Here is a 23421-nt window from a genome sequence, read left to right as displayed (position 1 = left end):
AATTCTAAAGGACTTGTACAGTTTTTGGAGTACATTTCTGTTTGTTCATCAGCAAGAAAAAATTCTATTTTGAAAGTGATTTAAAAAATCATTCTTCTGTATAGTTATTGTAATAATTGCAGTGTGGGTCTAAGAATTATTTTAAAAACTATACACTCTTTATAGTAATATTCACTAACAATGAAAATTGTAGAGCATTAAGGAATAATGAGTTAACATTAACATTAAAATAAAAATAATTCTCTGATTGTCAGGGGTCAACACAGCGGAATGAACTGCCAACTATTCCGGCATGTGTTTTACGCTGCAGATGTGTTTTACGCTGCAGTTGGCGGAAATGCCAACTGGCCAAGCTAGGACTCGAACCCTTGCTGTGAGGCGACAGTGCTAACCACTGAGCCACCGTGCTGCCCAAATTTATATTTATATTTTAAATAAATAAATAAAAAGCATTTTTTCATGCATTCATTTTCCTTTTGGCTTAGTCCCTTTATTAATCAGGGATCACCACAGGGGAATGAACTGCCTTAAAAAGCATTTAGTATCACAGAATAATCCAAATTATTAAAGCCTATTTCCTCCATGGACTAAAGTAAATAAATAAATAAGGTTATTTGACAATTCATATTTTTTTTCACTGCAAAAAAACTCATATTTGCAAGAAAAAAATGTCAAAATTGTAAGAAAAATTTATCACAAGTTAAAGCCAAAATTGGGAAATTCAGAGTTCTGAGATGTCAACTAAGAATTTTGAGAATTAAAGACAGAAAAAAAAGATTGAATTGCAAATTATAAACTCAGAATTATGAACAAAAACAATTATTAGATATGAATTCAGAATCGCTAAATAAAAGGTCAGAACTGCAAAAATAATACAATTATGAGAATTACAGATGGAATTGCATGATACAAAATCAGAATTGCAAGAAAAAACTGAATTGTAAGAAATAAAAGAACTGAGAAAATGAATTTCTTAATTGGGAGGAAAAAAGCAAATTTATGCAAATTTGTCAAAATTGTGAAACAACTGAAACCTACAGAAAACAGTAGCGAGATCAACTCAGAATTGCAAGATTAAAACTTGCAATCGCAAAAAAAATTATATAAAGATATTGGAAAAATATATGAAGATATTGGAAAATTGGACTTTACGATTTTTTAATTTTCTCTAATAACTATTGCGATATAAATATGGTTTCACAAGATAGATTGAATAGCACTATTTGACTGTTTTCTAGGGAGTCTAACAGTATTTGTCAACAGAAATTGAATAATTGCAAAAAAGCTTTTCTTAAATTGTTTTGTCTTATTTCTAGTTAAAATATCTAAAAAAAAAATCTTAGATTATGTACAAATATTGTTTTGTTTTCAACTTCAGAAGAATTAAGTCAAAATTAAGAGTTTTTCCTTAAAACAAGCTTTATTATCTGCAGTGGGGTAAGTAAAATAATCTTGTTTTCACTTTCAAATGTTGATATTTGGACTAGAAACAAGACTAAAATTCTAGGTAAGAAAAAAGGTTGCCTAAGTCGTATATATTCAGTATAAATAAAGTAATTAAATAAAGTTCTTACACTATAATTCAAACTCAACATTGCATATCTTGTGATGTGACTATTGCCAATGTGCACATTATACAATATATTGTGCAGCCCTAATATAAACTCAACATTGTAAAAAAATAGTCTGGGCTTGCGAGTTTATATTGGGTCAACCAGTCTAAAATCACTTCTTAATTTAACGGTTGCAGTTTACCATTTCTTACATTGTACATTTAAATGAAGTACTTTCCCCATGATCCTCCCCAGGTTTCAGACACTATTTCCGGCCTCCAGCGGTCAGTTTCAGGGCCCTTGACCTCTATGGAGGATGTGTTTGGAGGACACAAACCAGCGCTGGTGCCCACGCGCTCTTGCAGGCGTCTGTCAGAGCGGGTCGTGTCTCTGCTCTCCAACCTGACACTGGGAAGAGGCCTGATCCCCATCGCAGATGGCTTTTACAGGACAAACGGAAGTGAAAGTATAGTGGGAGCCCTCACTCCTGCTCCACCTTCTGTAGCGCCAACCCTCAGTCCATCCGCCAACAGCATTCCTGCACCATTCTCTCCTGGATGGGCAGCAAACACCCTCATGGTGAATGAAGACTACAGGTGAGGAAGACTAGGGAAGATAATGAGATTCTGTAGGCTAAAGGGGACCTATTTTGCAAAAATGACTGTTATAAGGGCTTTAAACACAGATATGTGGAAACAGTGTGTAAATATTGCCAGCCTGTAGTAAACATTAATTGATTTTATTTTTTATTATCACACTTCATGAAAACAGTCTGCACTTTGATTGACATTCTCCCTTTGTACATGTCATCAGAGGGGGAAAGTCCAACCTATTAGTGACTATCTTTCTCTCATTAGCATAGACAGCCCTGAGTGAGAAGCAGCTTTCAGCCATTACAGTTATAGCACTGTAATAGCCATAGTATAATGTCAGTGACTATGAGGCATTATAAATGTGGATTTTTAGAATGGTCAAATGAACACTGTAGTTTCCATAAACGGCCTTCTTCTGAGACACTTCTTTTGACTATCACTTCACTTCTCTGTTTTTTTAGAGGTAATGTTAGAATATTAATAAAATATTAAATGAATGTACTGTATCTGCTTTATTTAGATATTTTTGAAATGTAATTTATTTCTGTGATGCAACGCTTGAACCTTTTGTTGCAACTGAGTCTTAGTTTTTGTGACCTTATAAAATGCTGAATACTATTTATTAATTGTAAACTGTATTTTTATAATTCTTTAAATTATTTGTTCAAAAGAGCATCATTTATTCATTTTCTTGTCGGCTTAGTCCCTTTATTAATCCGGGAATGAACCACCAATTTATCCAGCACATTTTGCAGCAGATGCTTTTCCAGCCACAACCCATCTCTGGGAAACATCCACACACACAATTCTATTCTTGTTCGCCTAGTCTCTATTTCAGAGACACCACAGCGAAGTGAAACGCCAACTATTCCAGTTTTACGCAGTGGATGCCCTTCTAGCCGCAACCCATTCACACACACACACACACACACACACACACACACACACACACACACACACACACACACACACACACACACACAACGGACAATTTAGCCTACCCAATTGACCTGTACCGCATGTCTTTGGACTGTGGGGGAAACCGGAGCACCCGGAGGAAACCCACACGATTACAGGGAGAACATGCAAACTCCACACAGAACTGAGCCGAGGTTCGAACCAGCGACCTTCTTGCTGCGAGGCGACAGCACTACCTACTGCGCCACTGCATCGCCGAGCATCATTTATTTAAAAATTTAGTTATCTTTTGTGGCATTCCTGATTTCTAACTTCTAAAGCAATGACTGGTGTAGAGAATGAATGACAACAACAAACAAGCAAACATAAATACAATAGAATTAAATGAAATATCTTTGGTTTCTAGGAAGGTGAATATCAAATAATTCAATATCATTTATGGGCACATTAGCAAAATTTCAGCCTTCAAGTCTTTTAATAATTTAATTTAATTTAATTTAATTTAATTTAATTTAATTTAATTTAATTTAATTTAATTTAATTTAATTTAATTTAATTTGATTTAATTTAATTTAATTTAATTTAAATGGTTACTGGGCAGTGAATTTTATGTTTTTATGTGTCATTTAAAAGTCTGACAACAGTTACTCTGGGTCTAGGATTTGAATCTAGCATTTATTATGTTCTGAAAATGTGGTTTAGGTGGCTGTCATATGTGTTGCTGCTTTTGGTGGATCTGGTGGTGTGTTTCTTCATTCTCCTGGGTTTAGCCAAACAGTCCCGCTGGCTACTTATTCTGTAAGTAACACTCATTACTGATCAGCTCTGTGCAAGCAAGTGCTGATATCCATACATCATTGCTTTTATTGTGTATATTTTGCGTCCGAATTCCCCAAGATAGGAAATGCTTACAGAAAAAAAGTCAATTTATTTTTGCTTACTGACTCCCACTCAGGCACAGAGGGGCAGATGGTATAAATGTGTGTGTGTTTGCAGGATGACAGTGCTGGCCTGGTTGTCTCTGTTTATGAGCTGGGGTTCTCTGGGTCTGGAAACACCCACTGTGGTGGTGAGTATTCAGGCAACGTCTTCCCCGACACAAAAACAACAGCTCTCCGAGAGCGGACGTCCAGCACAGAAAAACCACCATCTGTGTGTGTGTGTGTGTGTGTGTGTGAGAGAGAGAGCTTTTGGAGAAAAATCCAGCCAAAGCTCTGTCAATGTGACTTTTTACATTTTAAAAGGTCACAACAGCCAAGATGCAGTCACTTATTGTGTTCTTATGAAAGAGCGAGAGAGGAATAGAGTGTGTTAGATTGAAAAAGGTTTTCCACTCTGGGAACTCAGCAGTCATGGCACAATCCCAAAAAGGCTTGAAAATAGGGCAGAGATTAAAGATTCAGTGTGAGTGTGTGTTTGTGTGTGCGTGTGTGTGTGTGTGTGTGTTTCTTTGTATAAAAAATGGGGGGAGGTATAAAGGGGATTGGATGCTGGCATGAAGATGAGCATAAGAGATCTTAAAAGAAATGAGAACAAAAAGAAGTGAGTGATGTTGAGTGTATCAGAGAGGAAGTGAGAAGTCAGCTTATTTCATTTGAAAGATAAGTATAAATATGTAAGATATGAAAAAACAAATGTAAATAAAAATAAATTACAATTGCAAAGAACAACAAGTACAACATAAGAAATTACCAAGACCACATTTAACCGATCAAAAAATGACTATGCACAATATGTCTTTCCACAGATATATTAAGCTGTTTAATATGCAATTTAGCATATTAAATGATTTATAAAGGATCATGGGAAACTGAATAATAATAATAAACTAAATAAATACTAAAACATATTGAAATATTGTAGTTAAATAGTTGTTTTTAATCATTTTGAACACATTTCGTGAATGTTAGTCAGTATTGGATTGATTGCTTACATACTGTATTCTGCATTTTACTAGTTGTATTATGAAAATTGTAGTTAGTCATTTAATTTGGATTACATATTTTAGGAAATGTGTTTTGTCTACTTTTTGATTGTTTTTAGATTACTCTTGACCTAAATTTGCCTCAAAAGCAGTAACAACAAAAAGTATTCTGAAACAATAGATTTCAAAATAATCTACATTGACATTTTGTTTTGTTAATATTCAAGCTAAACGATATGACATACAATATAAAATATACAGTTAGGTCCATACATATTTGGACATCGAAACAATTCTTTCATTTTCATTTTCGACTCTACACCAACACAATGGATTTGAAATTAAAAAACAATATGTGATTTAACTTCAGACTGTCAGCTTTAATTTAAGGGCATTTACATCCAAATCAGGTGAACAGTGTAGGAACTACAACAGTTTACATCTGTGCCTCCCACTTGTTAAGGGTCCAAAAGTAATTGGACAATTGGCTTTTAAGCTGTTCCATGGCCGGGTGTGTGTTATTTTATCCCAATTACAACAAGCAGATATAAGGTCAGTCAAGCGAGCCATCATTAGGCTGAAAAAAACAAAACGAACCCATCAGATTTGATGAGATAGCAAAAACATCAGGCGTGGCCAAAACAACTGATAAGAACATTCTTAAAAAGAAAGAGTGCACCAGTGAGCTCAGCAACACTAAAAGACCCAGAAGACTATTGAATACAACTGTGGTTGATGACTAAAGAATTGTTTCCCTGGTAAAGAAAACACCCTCCACAACAGTTAGCAAGATCAAGAACATTCTCCAGGAGTTAGGTGTATGTGTGCCAGAGTCAACAATCAAGAGAAGACTACACCAGAGTGAATAGAAGGTTCACCACAAGACGTAAACCATCGGATAGCCTTAACAGAGCCTAAACAGGAAGGCCAGATTAGAGTTCTAAAAAAGCATTCACAGTGCTGGGACAACATCCAATGGACAGATGAGATCAAGATCAACTTGTACCAGAGTGAGGGGAAGAGAAGAGTATGGAGAAGGAAAGGAACTGCTCATGGTCATAAGCAGTGAAGCATGGTGGTAGTAGTGACATGGCGTGGGCTTGTATGGCTGTCAATGGAACTGGTTCTCTTGTATTTATTGATGATGTGACTGCTGACAAAAGCAGCAGGATGATCTCTGAAGAGTTTCAGGCGATATTTTCTGCTCATATTAAGCCACATGCTTCAGAACTCATAGGACGGTGCTTCACAGTGCAGATGGAGAATGAACCCCAAAGTATACTGCAAAAGCAACCAACGAGGTTTTGAAGGAAAAGAAGTGGAATGTTTTGCAATGGCCAAGTCAATCACCTGACCTGAATCTGATTGAGCATGCATTTCACTGGCTGAAGACAAAACTGATGGAAAAATGCCCTAAGAACAAGCAGGAACTGAAGACAGTTACTGTAGAGGCCTGGCAGAGCACCACCAGGGATGAAACCCAGCATCTGGTGATGTCTATGCGTTCCAGACTTCAGGCTGTAATTAACTGCAAAGGATTTGCAACCAGGGGGCAGGGATGTAGTGGACATTTTAAAAGTGTGGGGGACATTTTAAAAGTTGAATGAGATCCGAATGTTTACATTCATATAACTATTAATCACCTGTTTTTAAATGGTCTGGCTGTATAAGGAAGGGCCACATCCCCTCAGTTGCTACGCCTCTGTTTGCATCCAAGGATTAAAAAGTGAAAGTTTGATTTATGCTTATTATTCTGTCCAATTACTTCTGGCCCTTAACAAATGGGAGGCACATGCAAACGGTTGTAATTCCTACATCGTTCACCTGATATGGATGCAAATACCCTCAAATTAAAGCTGACAGTCTGCAGTTAAAGCACATCTTGTTTGTTTCATTTCGTTTCATTGTGTATATATAGAGCCAAAATGTTAGAATTGTGTCAATGGCCAAATATTTATGGATGTAACTGTATATATTTTGTTTAGAAAAAAAAATGTAAAGGAGAGAAATAGGAAGAGTCAACATATTATTGGTAATTCGCTGCCATTGTTTGTTTAATTAGTAATTAGTTAACATTAGTGGAGAGCAGGGACTGAAGTACCATTTTTTTATTTTAAAAAATTAGTTAAGAAAGAAAGAAAGAAAGAAAGAAAGAAAGAAAGAAAGAAAGAAAGAAAGGAAAGTGACAGGAAGAGATGGCCGTTGCTGGCCATCAAAACAAGGCTTTCATTGTACAGATTCAGCTAACAGGAACAATTGCCTAGTGCTCCCATTTATAATACACACACACATACACACACTCGCTTCTTCTCTATCGCTCTTTCACTCTCTTTTTTTTACCCTCTTTAGTCCACTTGTGCAGCTCTTGGTAATTTTGAGTCCTCTTCACTTTGATTAATTACTCACATTCCACCAGGGAGAGCAAGTGTGTGATAAAGAGACACTGCAGAGCGGACAGATGAACAATTTGAGGGATGAAAAAAAAATGAAAATAGGGTCAGTTTGTAAGTGTGTCAGTGAAAACTGTAGATCAATAGCAGTCAGAGCGGCGGGACGGAGAGACTGAGGGAAGTATGTCACTTGGTCACTGTGCCGCACTGTTGACATCTCTCTTCTGTATTCACTTTAGTGCTCAATTCTTTTTCTTGCTGTCTTTCTCTCTATTTTTTCCTCTCTCAGGCCCTGAGTGATTTTTGCTTTGACCCAAACACATTTGTGCTCAACTCCACTCACTTCAACTCTGGGACAAGCCCAGGTGCTGTAAAGCTCTTTCTTACACATTTGCTCTGTTTCAAAACTTATTGAGTTGCCTTTGTAGGGAGCACATCTGAGTTAAATATGAAGGCTATAGAAAGAAGACGAATGTCCAGCATCATAACAAGCTTTATCTTTTTATTTTTATAGCCAAAAATTACCAACAAACAATTAGTTTCAATGGTTGCACCCACTCTTATGTGAAATTATGAGGTCAATATTGTGCAACAGTTAGTCTCTGAACCTAAAAACTTTGCTCATTTTGTCCATAGAGAAATCGTCACCTTGGAATTATAAGGTTCTAACTGCATTCTAAAGGACTTTGAGATATTGAGCTTCAAAGTTTTTTGCCATTTATATAGCAAACAATATGTGTGTAACAGTTCTCCTTAATACATTAACATGACAGAGAGCAAAAATGTACTCCAAATGTACTCAAAATTCTCTTAAATTTTCAAATCGGGGTACCAAACAGAGCAAATGCAGATAGAATATCCTAAAAAGTTATTTTCTGCTTGGAATTCTAAGGTTCTGTCTGGCAGATCATTAATTGAAGCTTTACTTTTCAAGAAATACAATCAGTCTGCTTATTAATTTAATAATAAGAAGAATTGGTGTTGTAACAATGTTGATGTTTGAGAAAGTAAAATTTTTGCATTTATTTAATGTTGAATATATATTTTTTTCTTGTTCAAATTAAGCATACAAGGCTGTGCTAAATGTTTTGTCCAGTGCATATGTTCATTTTTTGTAATCAATATGGTCATATTTATTGTTGTATTTAAGACCTTCAAATCAAATTAATTATTTGCCCTTCAAGCCTTAAAAGAGTATATGCCGAAGCATGCTAATAGGACTTTGAATTTGGCAGTAACCTGGGTTAACCGCTTCCGGACAACTCTATGCCAATGCAAAAATTGGCACATTTAAGGTCAGTTTTCTTTAAAAATCAGCGATCTCCACTGGCTGAGTGATATCCGATATAAAGTGGGTCTCAGATTGTAAAAGAAGCACTGCATTAAATTACATTTCCCCCAGCCATGTCTTAGTAATATGAGCATTTATTTTACCATAGTATATTCAATGGAGCTTCTGCGCTATCCTGCCTATTCTGATGGGCATGTGAGAGCAAATGGCTTTTTGTCTTGTTTTATGCTTGAGCAACTAAATGAATGTTAAAGTTTATTTAACTGATTGTATTTTAATTACAATTACAATCACAATTACAATTTAATTACAATTACAACATTGATGCTGTAAAAGGAACCGTATAGATTGGGAAAAAATTCACAATAACAGGTGACCGGAAGATTGTCAGTATGGGAAAAACACTAGCTCGGCATATACCGTATATCAAATTTAAAGACTTTAAAAGAAAACAGACAAAGAGCAAATTAGTTCTTTAACAAAGTTTAATAAACACGGAAAAATGTTTCACCAGCTATATATACACAAATAAAAATATTTCACATTTAATATATTACATTTTTCTTTAACAACAGAGCAGTCCAGTGGAAGGACAAAGAAAGCTGATCTTGATTGGTCCTCATGTGTGCATTTAAAATGCTAAAAGAACCTTATAGAGCCACGCTAGAATCCGACCTTGCAGATAAAAACCTTTTTCGTTTTTTAAATAAAAAGTCTTAAAATATAAACAACTTGTAAAAAATGTAAATAAAAACATCATATAATGTAAATAAGTTGTCATTTAATAAAAATATGTGAATATCTCAATTTTGAGAAAAATGTCAGATAGAACCTTTTTAAAGATTTATTTATTAGCAGAAAACATACAGAATACTACATTACCCATGATGCTATGTCAGCATTTCATCCATCTCAGACTCACATTTAGCAAAATCTGGCAAAATATATTTTGTAATAAACTTGGAGTATATCATTAACAGATCAACCAACAACTTCAAATACAGTTGAAGTCAGAATTATTAGCCCCCCTGATTTATGAGACCGCTTGTTTATTTTTTCCCCAATTTCTGTTTATAGGAGAGAAGATTTATTCAACACATTTCTAAACATAAAAGTTTTAATAGCTAATTTCTAATAACTGATTTATTTTATCTTTGCCATCACGACAGTAAATAATATTTTTCTTGATCTTTTTCAAGACACTTCTATACAGCTTAAAGTGACATTTAAAGGCTTAACTAGGTTATTCAGGTTAACTAGGTAGGTTAGGGTAATTAGGCAAGTTATTGTATAACAGTGATTTTTCTGTAGATTATCGAGAAAAAATATAGCTTAAAGGGGCTAATAATTTTGTCCCTAAAATGGTGTTTAAAAAATTAAAAAATGCTTTTATTCTAGCCGAAATAAAACAAGTACAAAATTCAAAGGGGGCTAATAAATCTGACCAACTGTATATATTTTCTTTTTTAAAATTTATCGTGTTGTTCACAATGTTTCAATCATAGCTCTTTCCCTCATTATAGCCTTAAAGGTGCAGTTAATTAAAAAAATTAAAATACTGCCATCATTTTGTTGTTTAAGAGAAAAGAAGATATTTTGAAAAAAGTTGGAAACCTGTAACCAAATGAAAAGTATTTATTTTTTTGCACTGTGGATTTGAATGGTTACAACATTTTTCAAAATATTTTCTTTTGTGTTTAACCGAATGAAAAGCTCAAACTAGTTTGGAGCAAGGCCATTTTTTAAATCTATTTTTAACTATCCCTTTAAGTACACGGTCTTGTACTTTTGACTTTTTGTTTGATCATCAAATAACTGAAAACAATTATTTATCGGACTTACACATTTTAAGGTAATTGGTTGCAAACTATTTATATGGGCTGAATTTAATCAAACAAATGAATTTGAACATTCTACATGTTATTTGTTTGTTTAAATTCAGCCCATATACATTGTTTGCACACACCTAAATAAATCAAATGCATATTTTTTTACAGTTTAGACTTCTTTGTTTCAAGTCAAAGTTTGTAATGTTATAATTATAATAATGAAGTTCTTCATTGTTTATTGGTTTGGTTTAAATGTTTTAACAATGACTTAATGGTTTAAATAATACTAATAAGAAAAAATACTTCTAAAACCAGAGCTGATGCTTTTTTTACTGTTCAGTTGACACAGAAAAGCAAGATGCATGGCAGTGGAATGCAAAAAAGAAAAAGAAAACAAAATAAAAAAGGTTTATGGATTCAAATTTGAACTTTTTCTACTGTACTGGAATTTAAAACATTGCGTCACACACAAGCTGCTTCAAAGGATGCAAGAAGCAAACACAATGGTCAAACACGTCTGTCTAGTGCATGTCTACATATTAAAACTATGATAAAACAGTGGAATGTAAAAAAACAGCCCCTATGTAGGCAGTAGCAGCTCACTAAGTATTGAAACAGAACTGTCCGACCATCTGCCTCCAGCTGAGACGCATTCATAATCTTCTGCACCTCTTTCTATACATATTTTTAATTTTTTCTCACTCTCTCTTCTCTCCAAATAGAAGTCCTGGATTATTACCTAACCTGCAGCAGGAAGATGAGCAGCCCTTTCCAACAGGTGCGCGATCTTGTTACATGATGCTGCAGACGGTGATGTCATAGAGATTAGTGAAGGAGTAGAAAATAGAACATTAATATGCTATCACAAGGCAGAATTCCCCAAATATAAGGAATTATGGTCATGTCACAAAGCACAGATTAAGATTAGAAAGCAATGACATTTATGTCACGGTGCAGATGAACAGACAAAAAGAGGATTATGACATTATAATCAAGACATAGACCGACAATTTTTGGAGGAGCCGATGAATTAATGAGGGAATTCATAAGGTCATCAAATTATAAAAACAGTGAAATAATATTAGGCAAAAAGAAGCTGGTTTAACACTGACCACACACAAGTACACACACACACATTTGATTAATTTAATTTGGAATGACTAATACTAATTAAAGCAACACAGCATCCAAATAATCGTAAGGAGCCCATGATAAAACACAGTACAAGCAGCAGATACAACCATTGATTTTCTTTTGCGTGGCAATATTAAACATTCAATCCATTCTATAGTATTGAGGAAAGGAATTAGGGGTAGAGATGGCATCGTCTTCTCCACACATGAAGACTGCCTATTTTAGCGGACACAGATCAATACTTTGCAATTTGTTTAGAGTCTTTTTTACTGAGTTTGGCAATTTGTAGTCCCCTCACACACAGTTTATGAACGTGCCCTAGACTACCGTAAATTAAAACCACCAACTTTGTGTTGTAGCCACTCATTTTTAGAGCATTTACTAATGGTTGATATTTTAGCATTTTTTTCTGAATAGCACAGATCCATATATGCGTCAAAACAGCAGTCCTTAATTATTAGTACAGGGTTTCTGCAGACTTTTTAAAGACCCTTTTAAGACCATTATGATTTTAGATGTATACAGGGCTAAACACTAAGGATTTTTTTTTTCTAATGGCCCGGTTACTTCTGTAAATAGTATTTGTATTAATAAAAATTTTGTAAAGGGATGTGTTGCTTTAGTTTTGTTTCCCTATTTAGAGAATTTGCTGTAAAAATGTCTTAACACTACATTTTTAATGTATCAAACACTCTTTGCAATAACTACTTAAATATATTTAAAAAGATTTTCTTATGGATTATTAGTGATCGGGTGTCAACCGATTGGGTAGGAATACAAAATCAAACTACTTTCTTCACATTCTTGTGTGGTCAGTTTGTTCGGTAGCTCACTTTGTACTTTACACTTTTGAAAAACCAAAGCCCAAGAAATGTATTTCAGATTTGTCAAAATGCAGACAGTGCCCTGTCATTGTAAATGTGCAACAAATGTACCTGGAACAACAAAAATGTAGGCTGAAGCATATATTTCCAGTAAGTCTGACTGAAGTGTTTCAAGACATGGACAAAATGGTTGGTACCCTTCCATTGAAGAAAAAAACCCTCCGTGTTATGATTAATCAAAACATATATTGTAGTTCTTAACAGACATTTTTCTTTCATTTATTTATTCATTTTCTTTTTGGCTTCATTAGGTATATTTTTATTAGTTAATGTCAATATGTGTGCAGTTTGAAGGGTAATGGAATCAAGACTACTGTTCAAAAAAGAGGAGGTCAAAAATGGCTTTAGTGTGAAGAATGATCTACAAAAATAGCACTTTTCTACTATAAATAACTTTTTGTTGAATATAAAGGTTCATTTGATTAAAAAGGTTCCTCACAGAATGGCAAAAATATTGTGTTTTCCCTCCATGCTAACAACATGCCAGTTAATAATGTAAAGAAGAACAACATGCTAATCCGTAGAGGAAAAATGCTAACAACATGCTAATCTGTAAAGGAAACATGCTAGCAAATCCCGACAGGAAACATGCTAGCAACATGTTAATTAATACTAGAAACATTAAAACAACATGCCAATGCATACTTGAAACATGCTAGCAACATGCTAATGCTTACTCAAAACTTGCTAGCATCATGCTAATTCATACTGGAAACATGTTGTGAACATGCAAATCCATAATAGAAACATGTTATCAACCTAGTATTTCATGCTAAATGCATTCTAACAACATATTAATTCATATCAGAGATATATACACTAGATATCGCATAAAGACCCTGAGCATGCGTCAATACTGCCACCACTTTTGTACAGTGCTCCCAGGACGAAAGTCATTTGACTGCACAAGTCAAGATTAAAACCAATGTGATGAAGACGCTGGACTTTAGCGCTGTGTACAGGTGTGGTAACGAGCAAACAAAGAAAACAAAGCATAAAGGCACAACCTTTCATAGATTTCGTTTTTGTGATTTTGTATGTTATAAACTTTTGTGCTAAACGAGTATCATTATTGATGATAATACAGTCTCTTACTGCACTGACCATAAGGCAAAGGAGCTTTTTTTAAGTAACTTATAAGAGTGCCTGATAACATAACAGTGCCTGCGCCTCAATGTGCATACTGTCCATCCTAAATTATTGAATATTTCAAAGGTTATATATCATTTAAATCAGAAAGGATATGCAATTGAGATGCAGGGATAATGATGGTTCACACAAGTCGTTCATGACGAAGATTCATTCACAAACAGGACACGGATTAGATCAAATTTAATAAGGAGGGAGGATAATACATTCCATGCACAAAAAACACATGCTCTTTGTCGACAATGCCTGTGCGATCACTTATTCATCAATGTAGAAAAATAATTTAAAACACCCAAAAAGAAATACTGACCACCATGAAAACTCCCTTTCACAGATAGGCTAAATGTATTTATGTGTATATCTCTGGCTCTGAATGGCCAGTCCTCCACTGCACCTTGGTCCCACATTTATTTCAAAGGAGCGCTACCCTGTACTAAAATGGAGGCTCTATTGACACATTTCTTTTTCAAAAGCTTTAATGAAACTATTTCACATTTATTTTGGTCTTGCCAATATGCTCAACATTTTTGGATTAATGTTGAAGCTTTTATTGCTCATAATATTAAAAAAAAAAAAAAGATTTTCCTAATTGTATAAACATGATTTTGGGTTATTATGTTAAAGATTGCTCTGTAAAAGACCCTGGTTTTATTATAAACTTTTATTTTATTATTATGTAAATTTCACATACACAAATCTAAGTTTCTTTATACTGCTAGAAAAAGAGTTTAAAGATTTCTTAGATTTCTAATGAAGAGTTGAGATGCAAAAACCTCTGAAATTGCCATCTGAAATGTTCTCCTAAAATGTGCATTTTTCCCAGGCTCCTATGTTTATGTTAAGTTATTTCACTTTAAAGGCAATGAAAAGAACTTATTCATCACTTTAAAAGTCACATTTCCGAGCCTACATACAGGAGTATGAGAAAAATACTAATTTTAGAAGAAAATGTCACGCGGCATTTAGAGGTTTTTGCATCTAAATTCTTTATTTGCTCTTTTAACATTTTTGCATAAAAATATTTGGATATTTTATGTAATAAAGTGCATTTAAAAGGTTTTGTTAATAACTAATATTGAAAAATATGTACTATATTTCCGTTTGTGATTTGATAATTATGTACTCTCTCTTTTTCTTTTCTTTTTTCAATTATTATTATTTTTAATTTAATTTAATTTAATTTCTATCTATCTATCTATCTATCTATCTATCTATCTATCTATCTATCTATCTATCTATCTATCTATCTATCTATCTATCTATCTATCTATCTATCTATCTATCTATCTATCTATCCATCCATCCATCCATCCATCCATCCATCCATCCATCCATCCATCCATCCATCCATCCATCCATCCATCCATCCATCCATCCATCCATCCATCCATCCATCCATCCATCCATCTATCTATCTGTACTTTTTCAATCCCTTTAAAACTAAGCAAACTAATTCCAACAGGCTTTCACAAGCCACCATAAAGTTTGCCTTCAATCTTTAATACCTAGTTAAACGTGTGTTGCTCTAGACAAATGCATACAATGAATGCATTCAAATATGTCATTACATGTCTGTTAATCGACATTTTCTTTGTTGAACTGGCATAAGATACTGACCCAGTCCCAGAGAGCACTTTCCAGCATCCACTCTCATCTTTCCAGCCTGGAGAGAGATGCTCTTCCACGCTTCCCAAAAGCAGAGGTATGTCAACACTGCTAAAACTGCTCTCAGTACCAACAACTGACAGCACAGATCAATAGCAGCTGCAGTGAAGCTCTTCTCCACCTGCCGCTGAGCTGCTGTGTTTTCTCTCTTTCAGAGGTCACTCAGGGAGGTTCAGCAGATCCTCAACACCACCGAGGGAAACTTCCATCAGCTGGTTGCTCTTCTCAACTGTCGAGGCCTGAACAAGGTAAACATGGCAGCCTGGTTTTTACCTCAGCCAAGCAGTTTTCATGTTGCAACAAGTGGACTCATGTGTTCTTGTCACTCTCTCAGGATTACGTGGACTCTCTGAAAGGCCTGTGCTATGATGGGATGGAGGGGCTGCTCTATCTGTCTCTCTACTCTTTTCTCTCCGCTTTGGCCTTCACTGCTATTCTTTGCTCCCTCCCTGGAGCCTGGAGGAGCTTCCACAGGTTAGCTGAACTTTATTCCTTCACTTTGGCTAATGCCCCATCTGCTGCTGCTTTTAGGAAAATCTGATTGGATTTATGCTGCAAATTCATTTGATGACAGCAGCAAAATAAAGATGCAAGATAAATAGTAGGGCTGTGCTTTATGTAAATGTGAATTTGTGTCTTCCATATGGTTGTACGGTAAATGATTAGTTGTAAAGTTTATATTATTATTGTTTTTGTTACCGATTTCTATTTTATAAAGCTGTGTTAGAAATGAAGAATCATAGAAAAATACATTTACATCTACAGAGGATCTAAAGCACAGGTGTCAAACTCAGATCCAAAAGGACCGCAGCTCTGCACAGTTTAGTTCCAACCCTAATTAAATACACCTGATCAAACTAATTGAGACCTTCAGGCTTGTTTGAAACCTACAGGTCGGTGTGTTGGAGCAGGGTTGGAACTAAACTGTGCAGGGCTTCGGCCCTCCAGGAATTAAGTTTGACACCCCTGATCTAAATCCTTCTCTTTCGCTTTAAGTTTTTACAAATTGTGACATTATTTGATTAAAAATGTATTATAATTAAAAAAATTCAAACTATTTTTTTATATTTAGTCTAGTTTTCTCTTTAAGCCAAATGCATTTGATCTGAATTTTTTGGGGGGGAAGAAATTGTACATGAATATTTAATTCATTTATCAACATATTTTCATGGTTTATATCAACTCCCAAACTCCTTGCAGTTCTCTAAAACCACACAGATAGACAGATGACAGATAGATGGATGGATGGATGGATGGATTAATAGACAGACAAATCTTTGACCCATGTATAAATTATATTGGTCAAAGATTAGTTTAAAAAATCATATTAAATCCATGAAAAGTGTCTTTTGAATAAACAAACATTTAAAATTTGGATTAAATAATGATTCACCGTCATTCATTGACCATACTATTTATTGAACTAATATTCATTCATTAAACTATACTATACTATTCATTGAATATATATAGCAGTGCGATATGGCTGTATATCAGCACTGGTGGGAGGTGTGCCATATTGCACTGTTACGAGTTCGACGGCATGAATAAGAAAATCAAACACGAAGAATCTAAAAGAGTCTCTGTGGCGATCTTGTGGCGGAATGTCAATAGTTTTTGCTCTGCTCAATGGCAGGGTAATGGCCACGGATGCACTGAATTTCCGAAATTATAAATATTTAAAACAGGCACTATCCCTTATAAATAAACTGCATAGTTGTAATCTAAACAGTTGAAGTCAGATTTATTAGCCCCCCCTTTGATATTTTTTTTCTTTTTTAAATTTTCTAAATGATGTTTAACAGAGCAAGTAAATGTTCACTGAATGTCTGATAATATTTGTTCTTCTAAAGAAATGTCTTATTTGTTTTATTTTGGCTGGAATAAAAGCAATTTTTACTTTTTATGAACTATTTTAAGGTCAAAATTATTAGCCCCTTTAAGCAAATTTTTTTCTGATTGTCTACAAAACAAACCCACGTTATACAAAACTTGCCTAATTACCCTATCCTGCCTAGTTAACCTGGTAAAGCCTTTAAATGTCACTTTAAGCTGTGTAGAAGTGTCTTAAAAATATCTAGTCAAATAATATTTACTGTCATCATGGCAAAGATAAAATAAATCAGTTATTAGAGTTGAGTTATTAAAACTATTATATTTAGAAACGTGTTGAAAAAATCTCTCCGTTAAAAAGAAATTGGGGCTAAAAATTCAGGGGGGCTAATAATTCTGATTTCAACTGTACACTCTCACCTAAAAAGCCACAAAAGTACATTATGTTGTTCCTCTGCTTGTCATGTAGGCGAAGTAATACACAAGAGTGAAGAGGCTGTATGGGTGCTGATATTGCAGAATATCTCAAAGCTATCAGCCAATCGGATTTGGAAACCAAAATACTTATGTGCATACATAAAAATAACACTGACCTGTGTTAAAATTCTTTTTTTAAAAGAACTTTTTTTTAAAGAAAAAGCTTGTTTTAGTTTTAAAACTACATTTAAATGACATTTATTTATTTATTTTTTTGTGATCTTTTTTTATTTGAATATGCCATAAATAATTATAAGTGTATTAAAAATACCCAACAAGATATTTTGATATATTTACTATGGTTACACTGAATGAGATTTTTAGTGGCTGTCTTCTTGTAAATCATAGTAAAAATGTATGATAGATTTAATGTATGAAAAAATACATCCATAGTTACTATGTTTTAACAATTGTTTAAACCCCTTTTTATTTGACCCATGTATTTTTAACACTTCAAGTTTTCAGTTTTATAATAACCCTTCATTTAGTTTACAAAATTATGTTTTTATATACAAAATATAGAACGAATCAATCCGTCAGTATAAATCAAGACGAAGGAATACACGTCATCCTAATAAGATGTCAATTGTTTTCTAGTACGCATGTGTAACATTATCAAAGACATTAATACTCCCACAGAACCGGAAAACATGATCATTTTAATGCAAACCAACTTACATGATCCTCTACATCAGCTGCAGCTGAGTGTTAATGGAGATGAGCTGCTGGTCTGCTCCATTCAGTGTCATATACATGTAAACCCTGACAGCCGCACTCATCAGCAATGCACAGATGATAGAAACATGATCTCAACTTAAGGCCATTACTGCTCAAATGCACTTCACTTCTGTTATCTGGATATGGTATTAATGTCGCCATTACCATTAGTTCACAAAGCTTAGTCACATACTGTTGATTCAGCTCCAGTTGGTATATACCCACCAAGTGCCTGATGTTGGCAAATCCAATTTTATGAAGTCACAGAGGCGGCCTGAAGTGTTTAATTGCGGTAAGACTATGCTTGAACTCCATTTGCACAGGCAGGAAATGGAAGATGCATACATTACTAAAATGGCAAAGAGGAGTGACACAGATTAAAGGATTATATGCTGCTCTGGATAGGGATTATTTCATTTCAAGACAATATCTGTATTTATATAGCCATGAGACGCAGCAGGCAAAAGCACAGAATATTTACGCACCTGTCATTTTACAGATTTTGGGCTTTTCATAAAGTCTTTTTAATGTATATGTAAATAAACCAAAAATGTTTATACCCAATGCTAAACTCTTTTTTCCCAAAATTTTAGTACAAATTATTCGATGAATCCTTGAAAACATCTGAAATACATTTGTGCATGTTTAGTGAAAAAGACCCATTGCTTTAGTTCAGTGTTTCTCAACCATGTTCCTGGAGGATTAACAGCACTGCATGTTTTTGATGTCTCCTTTGTCTGTCGCACCTATTACAGGTTTTTCAGCCTCTGCTAATGATCTGGGGCCTCATGCACAAAGACTTGTGTTGAAATCATACTAAAACATTGCGCACAAAGCTGTAAATGTGCTTACGCAGTAAAAAAAATCAGATGTATGAAAAACTGCGTACGCCGAATTCCACGCATATTCTCTTTGTACATCCGAATGAACGTAAAACTGAGCGCACATGCACGAGCACAAAACCCCTCCCTGCCTTCTACCCCGTATGAAGATGCTAATGACTCTACTTTTGCAAAACCCAACGAAAAAGCAATGGCAAAAGCAAGCAAAAAGAGAAACTTTGAACAGAATGTGAATTGGAGGTGCTGCTTTCGGAGGTAGACTGGAGAAAAACGGTGTTACTTGATACTTTATAACAAAAGAAAAAAAAATAGAGTGGGAGAGTTTAGCTGATGTGGTTTACACAGTGGGGTCTGAAGATTGCACTGAGTGGATTAAAAAAAAAATAGTGCTATGTAAAGGTGTAAAATTTTGTAGTATCTTTAACAGTGTGGTGGCGTAGCTCGTAAAACACATGGCAACATGTTTTGACACGTTCAAGCATGAACAGTTCGAATCTAGCGTCTGATGAACTCATTCTTCTTTTTTCCCCCGCTACATACTGTATTAGATTTTACCTACTCTTCATCACGAGTAAGACAAGTAGGAATCATTAATAAGTCTGTGCATCATATTTTATTTGCACATTTATTGAATGGAAATGTTCCTGATTCACATATGCATATTCGTCTTCAGATGGCGCCTTTATAGCAATGTGTGTGCAGTCGATCGCTTCGATTACATTGGGCAAACCGGCGACTGCTGCAAATTGCGCTTTAATGTTTGGCTGGTCATCTGCATTGTATGAAAACCTTATTTATATACCTGCTAGACATGCAGATGAACCTGTCTCATCCAGCTGCCATTGCACAGCTCAAAGACACTTTGTAGAGAGCAATTTAACATAACTGCCTCTAGGAGTCGCCAATGGAAATAAAACAGACATACAAGGAATGAACGTACGCCAGGCATAAAGTTGGTGTGGACCAATGCTTATTCTCACGTTAATTTCATTGTTAGTAAATCCAAACGTGAGCTTGAAACCTGGCGTACACAAAGTTTTTGTGCGTACGCAGCGTTGGTACATGAGGCCTCTAATGATCTGAATCTGGTGTGTTTCGTTAGGGAGACATAGAAAATGTGCAGGGCTAGTGGTCCCCCAGTTACGTGGTTGAGAAACACTGCTTTAGCTGAATTATCTATACATTCTCAAGTCAAGAAGCATTTTCTAGAATTATTGCATCGCTTCAGACAAAATAAATAAGGATTTAATGTTTTTTCTTACAGTCTATGAGGACTAAAGTGCATGACTTTTATTTCAGTATGTCGATGTTCTTCCAACTGATGGAATATTGAGTAGGGGGTGGGGCTTTTTTTTATTAAGCATAATTTCCTTATTGCAAACTGAGATCAACAAAAAAAGGACCAACCCTCCAAATATGAAAGCAAATGGTCAGACTTTGACTAAATATTACCAAACCAAACGTTTTTGTTTTCAGTGGATTTACATTAATTGTGCATTGAAAGACTAAGGGTGCTTTCACACCTACACTTTTGTTTTGGAACCTGTCTCGTTTGCTCAGTTAGCGTGGTTCGTTTGGCATATGTGAAACCAGCAATCGTGCTTGGATCCGCGCCAAATCAATCGGTCCGAGGTCGCTTGAATGAGGTGGTCTCGGCCTGATTGAAACGAACTCTGGAGCGGATTGATTGCAGTGAGAAAGCGATACGATCTGAGCGCGGTTATATCACAGTGTTTTATGGATATGTAATAGGCATACGGCTGTATGAAGAGAGAATTATGAGTTGGGCGGGAAGTTTCGAGAGTCTCCCGGATGCTCCCAAACGAGTGATAATCTCCCAGTAATCTTTGTCTCCCTCCCGGTCCTCAAATACGTCACGCACCCTTCTCACCCCTCCCCCACCGCATCTCTCCTCGCTCTTCAGACACGTGGCGCGCACCTTGTCAAACACCACCAAACCACCACCTCCCCTGACAGCTGAGCGGGACTCATAATAAACCCTGACATTCTGACCAATGTGTGGAGAGTTTACTCACACGTGACTTGTTTTAGCTCTTTTGGTCCGATTAGAAACTTTGCAATGTGAAAGCAAACCGCACCAAGAGCAAAGAGCAAAAATGTAACAATTTTAATCCCTGTTTCAGAACAACTGAATCGATTCACAGGTGTGAAAGCACCCTAACAATCTGTGCTCGCAAAATAAACATTGTACATTTTTTATATCACACCGATTTTTAAAAGAGCTAAACAATCTTGTTTTTTAGGTTATTTTGCTTTGTTTAAAGAAAAACACTGAAATTTCATGCAGATTTTTAAATGTATGCTTATCTTGGCATTTCCATTACACTCAAAATCGTATTTTTGCTGCTTGTTAAAACTGCTTATTTAAAATGCGCTGAAACAACACAATTCTTGAGTGTTTTTGGGGGTTAACTAGAATTGTGTGAAACCCAGCATTTCCAACTCAACACAAGGACTGATCGTTCCACCAGATCTGTAACACATGGATGTTTGCCAGTACCGGCTTTTAAAAACTGTTATGGACAGAGATCTTTCTTTTATGTTTTCACAAGAGTCTGGAATGAGATCCCACAACATCTCAAAACAATACCAACACTGAGACTTTTTAAGAAATCCCATGCTCGTCATCTGATGGTCAACTATCGCTGTAGCCACTGAGATAGTAGCTTGCTTTTCTTTATCTTATATGTTTGGTGATTGTTTGTACTGTGTTGATGGATGAGATGTTTGTCTGTTTTTATGTTCTGCAGAGCAGGAACCTGCTGAAAAACAGCATTCATGCTGAGTCAGGCCCGATTATCTTTTAATCTTTTCCTGTTTAAAAATTATAAATAAATAAATAAAATAAATTTTTTACAGTGTGAGCTGCGTGTCCACCAAAGTGTTTTTTGTGCAGCAATGTGAGCGCTGTACTAAAAACATCCGTGAGCTGTGAGGCCTTCTCCAGTTGTCGAAGCATTTAAAAAAACACTCAGCTATGCAGCTGCCTTTTTAACAACGCAATGCTTCCATTGACAACAGAATAAAACTCTCAGCTAGCATTTCTGCAGCACAAAAACACTTCAGTGGGCACATAGCGATAAGAGTGTGCATAGGGGGAGTCATAGTATGTAAATGTGATTGATTTATATCTTTAAACATTTTGGAAGAACATGTCAAACTCATGAGCAAATTTTATCCGTGTGAAGACACTTGTGGAATTGGTGCTGCTGTCTGCTTAATGTATGACCAGACTGAATTTACAGACGGACACTCCAGGCCTACACACGTTTATTGTTCAGTGAATAGTCCTACAGAATTTGCAGTTGCAGCTGTTTTCTGTCTGTTCACAGGATTTTTTAAACAGTCATTTTAAATCTGTCTCCAGTGCTCTGATTTTTGTGCTGTAAGTGCATATTTAATTAAATAATCCCCCATTTGCACAGGTAAACATCTTGAGATACAAAAAAATGTGTTTTAAATGTAATCAATCATCTAGAAGAGATGAGCAGAATTATTATAATGAGAATTATTATTATTTCTTGCCTTTTTACTCTCTTTATTTGCAGTGTCTGGATATGTTTTGATCTAAAGCATTTGTTTTGTTTCGCCATTCTTTATGTTCTATGATTGTTACCGGATGGCACAGTGATTCAGACGATTATGAAGACTCGGACAGTGAAAGCGAGGACCCCTTCACTTCTCATCAGGCACGTAGACAGACGGCCACGGGCTCCCAGCGAGGGGCTTTGCCCCCCTTCTATAGTTACCAGGGGGCCGCCTGGACTCCCCCCTTTTCTAGCGCACCTCCATTACCGTGAGTAACACATGCACAGACACACAGACAGACAGACAGAATGAGCTTTAAACACATATACCCACAAGAACAGACACACACACAACACAACACCCACACAGCAGCTCAACAGCACACTTTGTAGGGTATAGGGGGATAGTTCACACAAAAATGTTTATTCTGCCATCCTTTATTTCTCCTTCACTTGATCTAAAACTGCTTGATTCTTTCTTTTGGTGAATACAAAAGAAGATATTTTAAAATATAAAAAAAAAATAAGAGTAATTTTTTTGTTCCTGGACGTCAGTAATTCCAAGATTCTTGACAATATCTTCTTATACATTCAACAGAAGAAATAACTCCATAAAAGTTTAGTTACTTGAGTGTCAGTAAAGGATTTCTTTTTAAGGTAAACTATCTCTTTAA

General features: G+C 35.4%; 1 protein-coding gene and 1 long non-coding RNA gene across 6 annotated transcripts in view; one reads left to right on the top strand and one right to left on the bottom strand.

Moving 5' to 3' along the window:
• Positions 1-23421, top strand: part of ttyh1 (tweety family member 1) — a 70243-nt gene that overhangs the window by 33476 nt on the left and 13346 nt on the right. For 3 of the 5 annotated variants that reach the window (XM_087286773.1, XM_087286775.1, XM_087286774.1), the window contains 9 exons: positions 1809-2149; positions 3767-3862; positions 4061-4133; positions 7668-7743; positions 11221-11276; positions 15275-15367; positions 15486-15578; positions 15665-15804; positions 22849-23016. In XM_087286773.1, coding sequence (XP_087142899.1) covers positions 1809-2149; positions 3767-3862; positions 4061-4133; positions 7668-7743; positions 11221-11276; positions 15275-15367; positions 15486-15578; positions 15665-15804; positions 22849-23016 — 1136 coding nt within the window. The remainder of the gene's footprint in view (positions 1-1808; positions 2150-3766; positions 3863-4060; positions 4134-7667; positions 7744-11220; positions 11277-15274; positions 15368-15485; positions 15579-15664; positions 15805-22848; positions 23017-23421) is intronic. The other 2 variants (XM_087286776.1, XM_087286777.1) reach the window with 1 other exon arrangement.
• Positions 7625-10875, bottom strand: LOC147840194 (uncharacterized). The gene is made up of 2 exons (XR_015511180.1): positions 8987-10875; positions 7625-8906 (listed from the first exon to the last, which is right to left on the bottom strand). It is a non-coding gene; the product is annotated as an uncharacterized LOC147840194 (long non-coding RNA).

This window comes from Danio rerio, chromosome 16, assembly GCF_052040795.2.
Source record: "Danio rerio strain M-AB ecotype USA chromosome 16, GRCz13ab, whole genome shotgun sequence".
Taxonomy (NCBI): Eukaryota; Metazoa; Chordata; class Actinopteri; order Cypriniformes; family Danionidae; genus Danio; species Danio rerio.
Note: the sequence above shows the minus strand (reverse complement) of the source record. Positions and strands in the feature narration are given on the sequence as shown.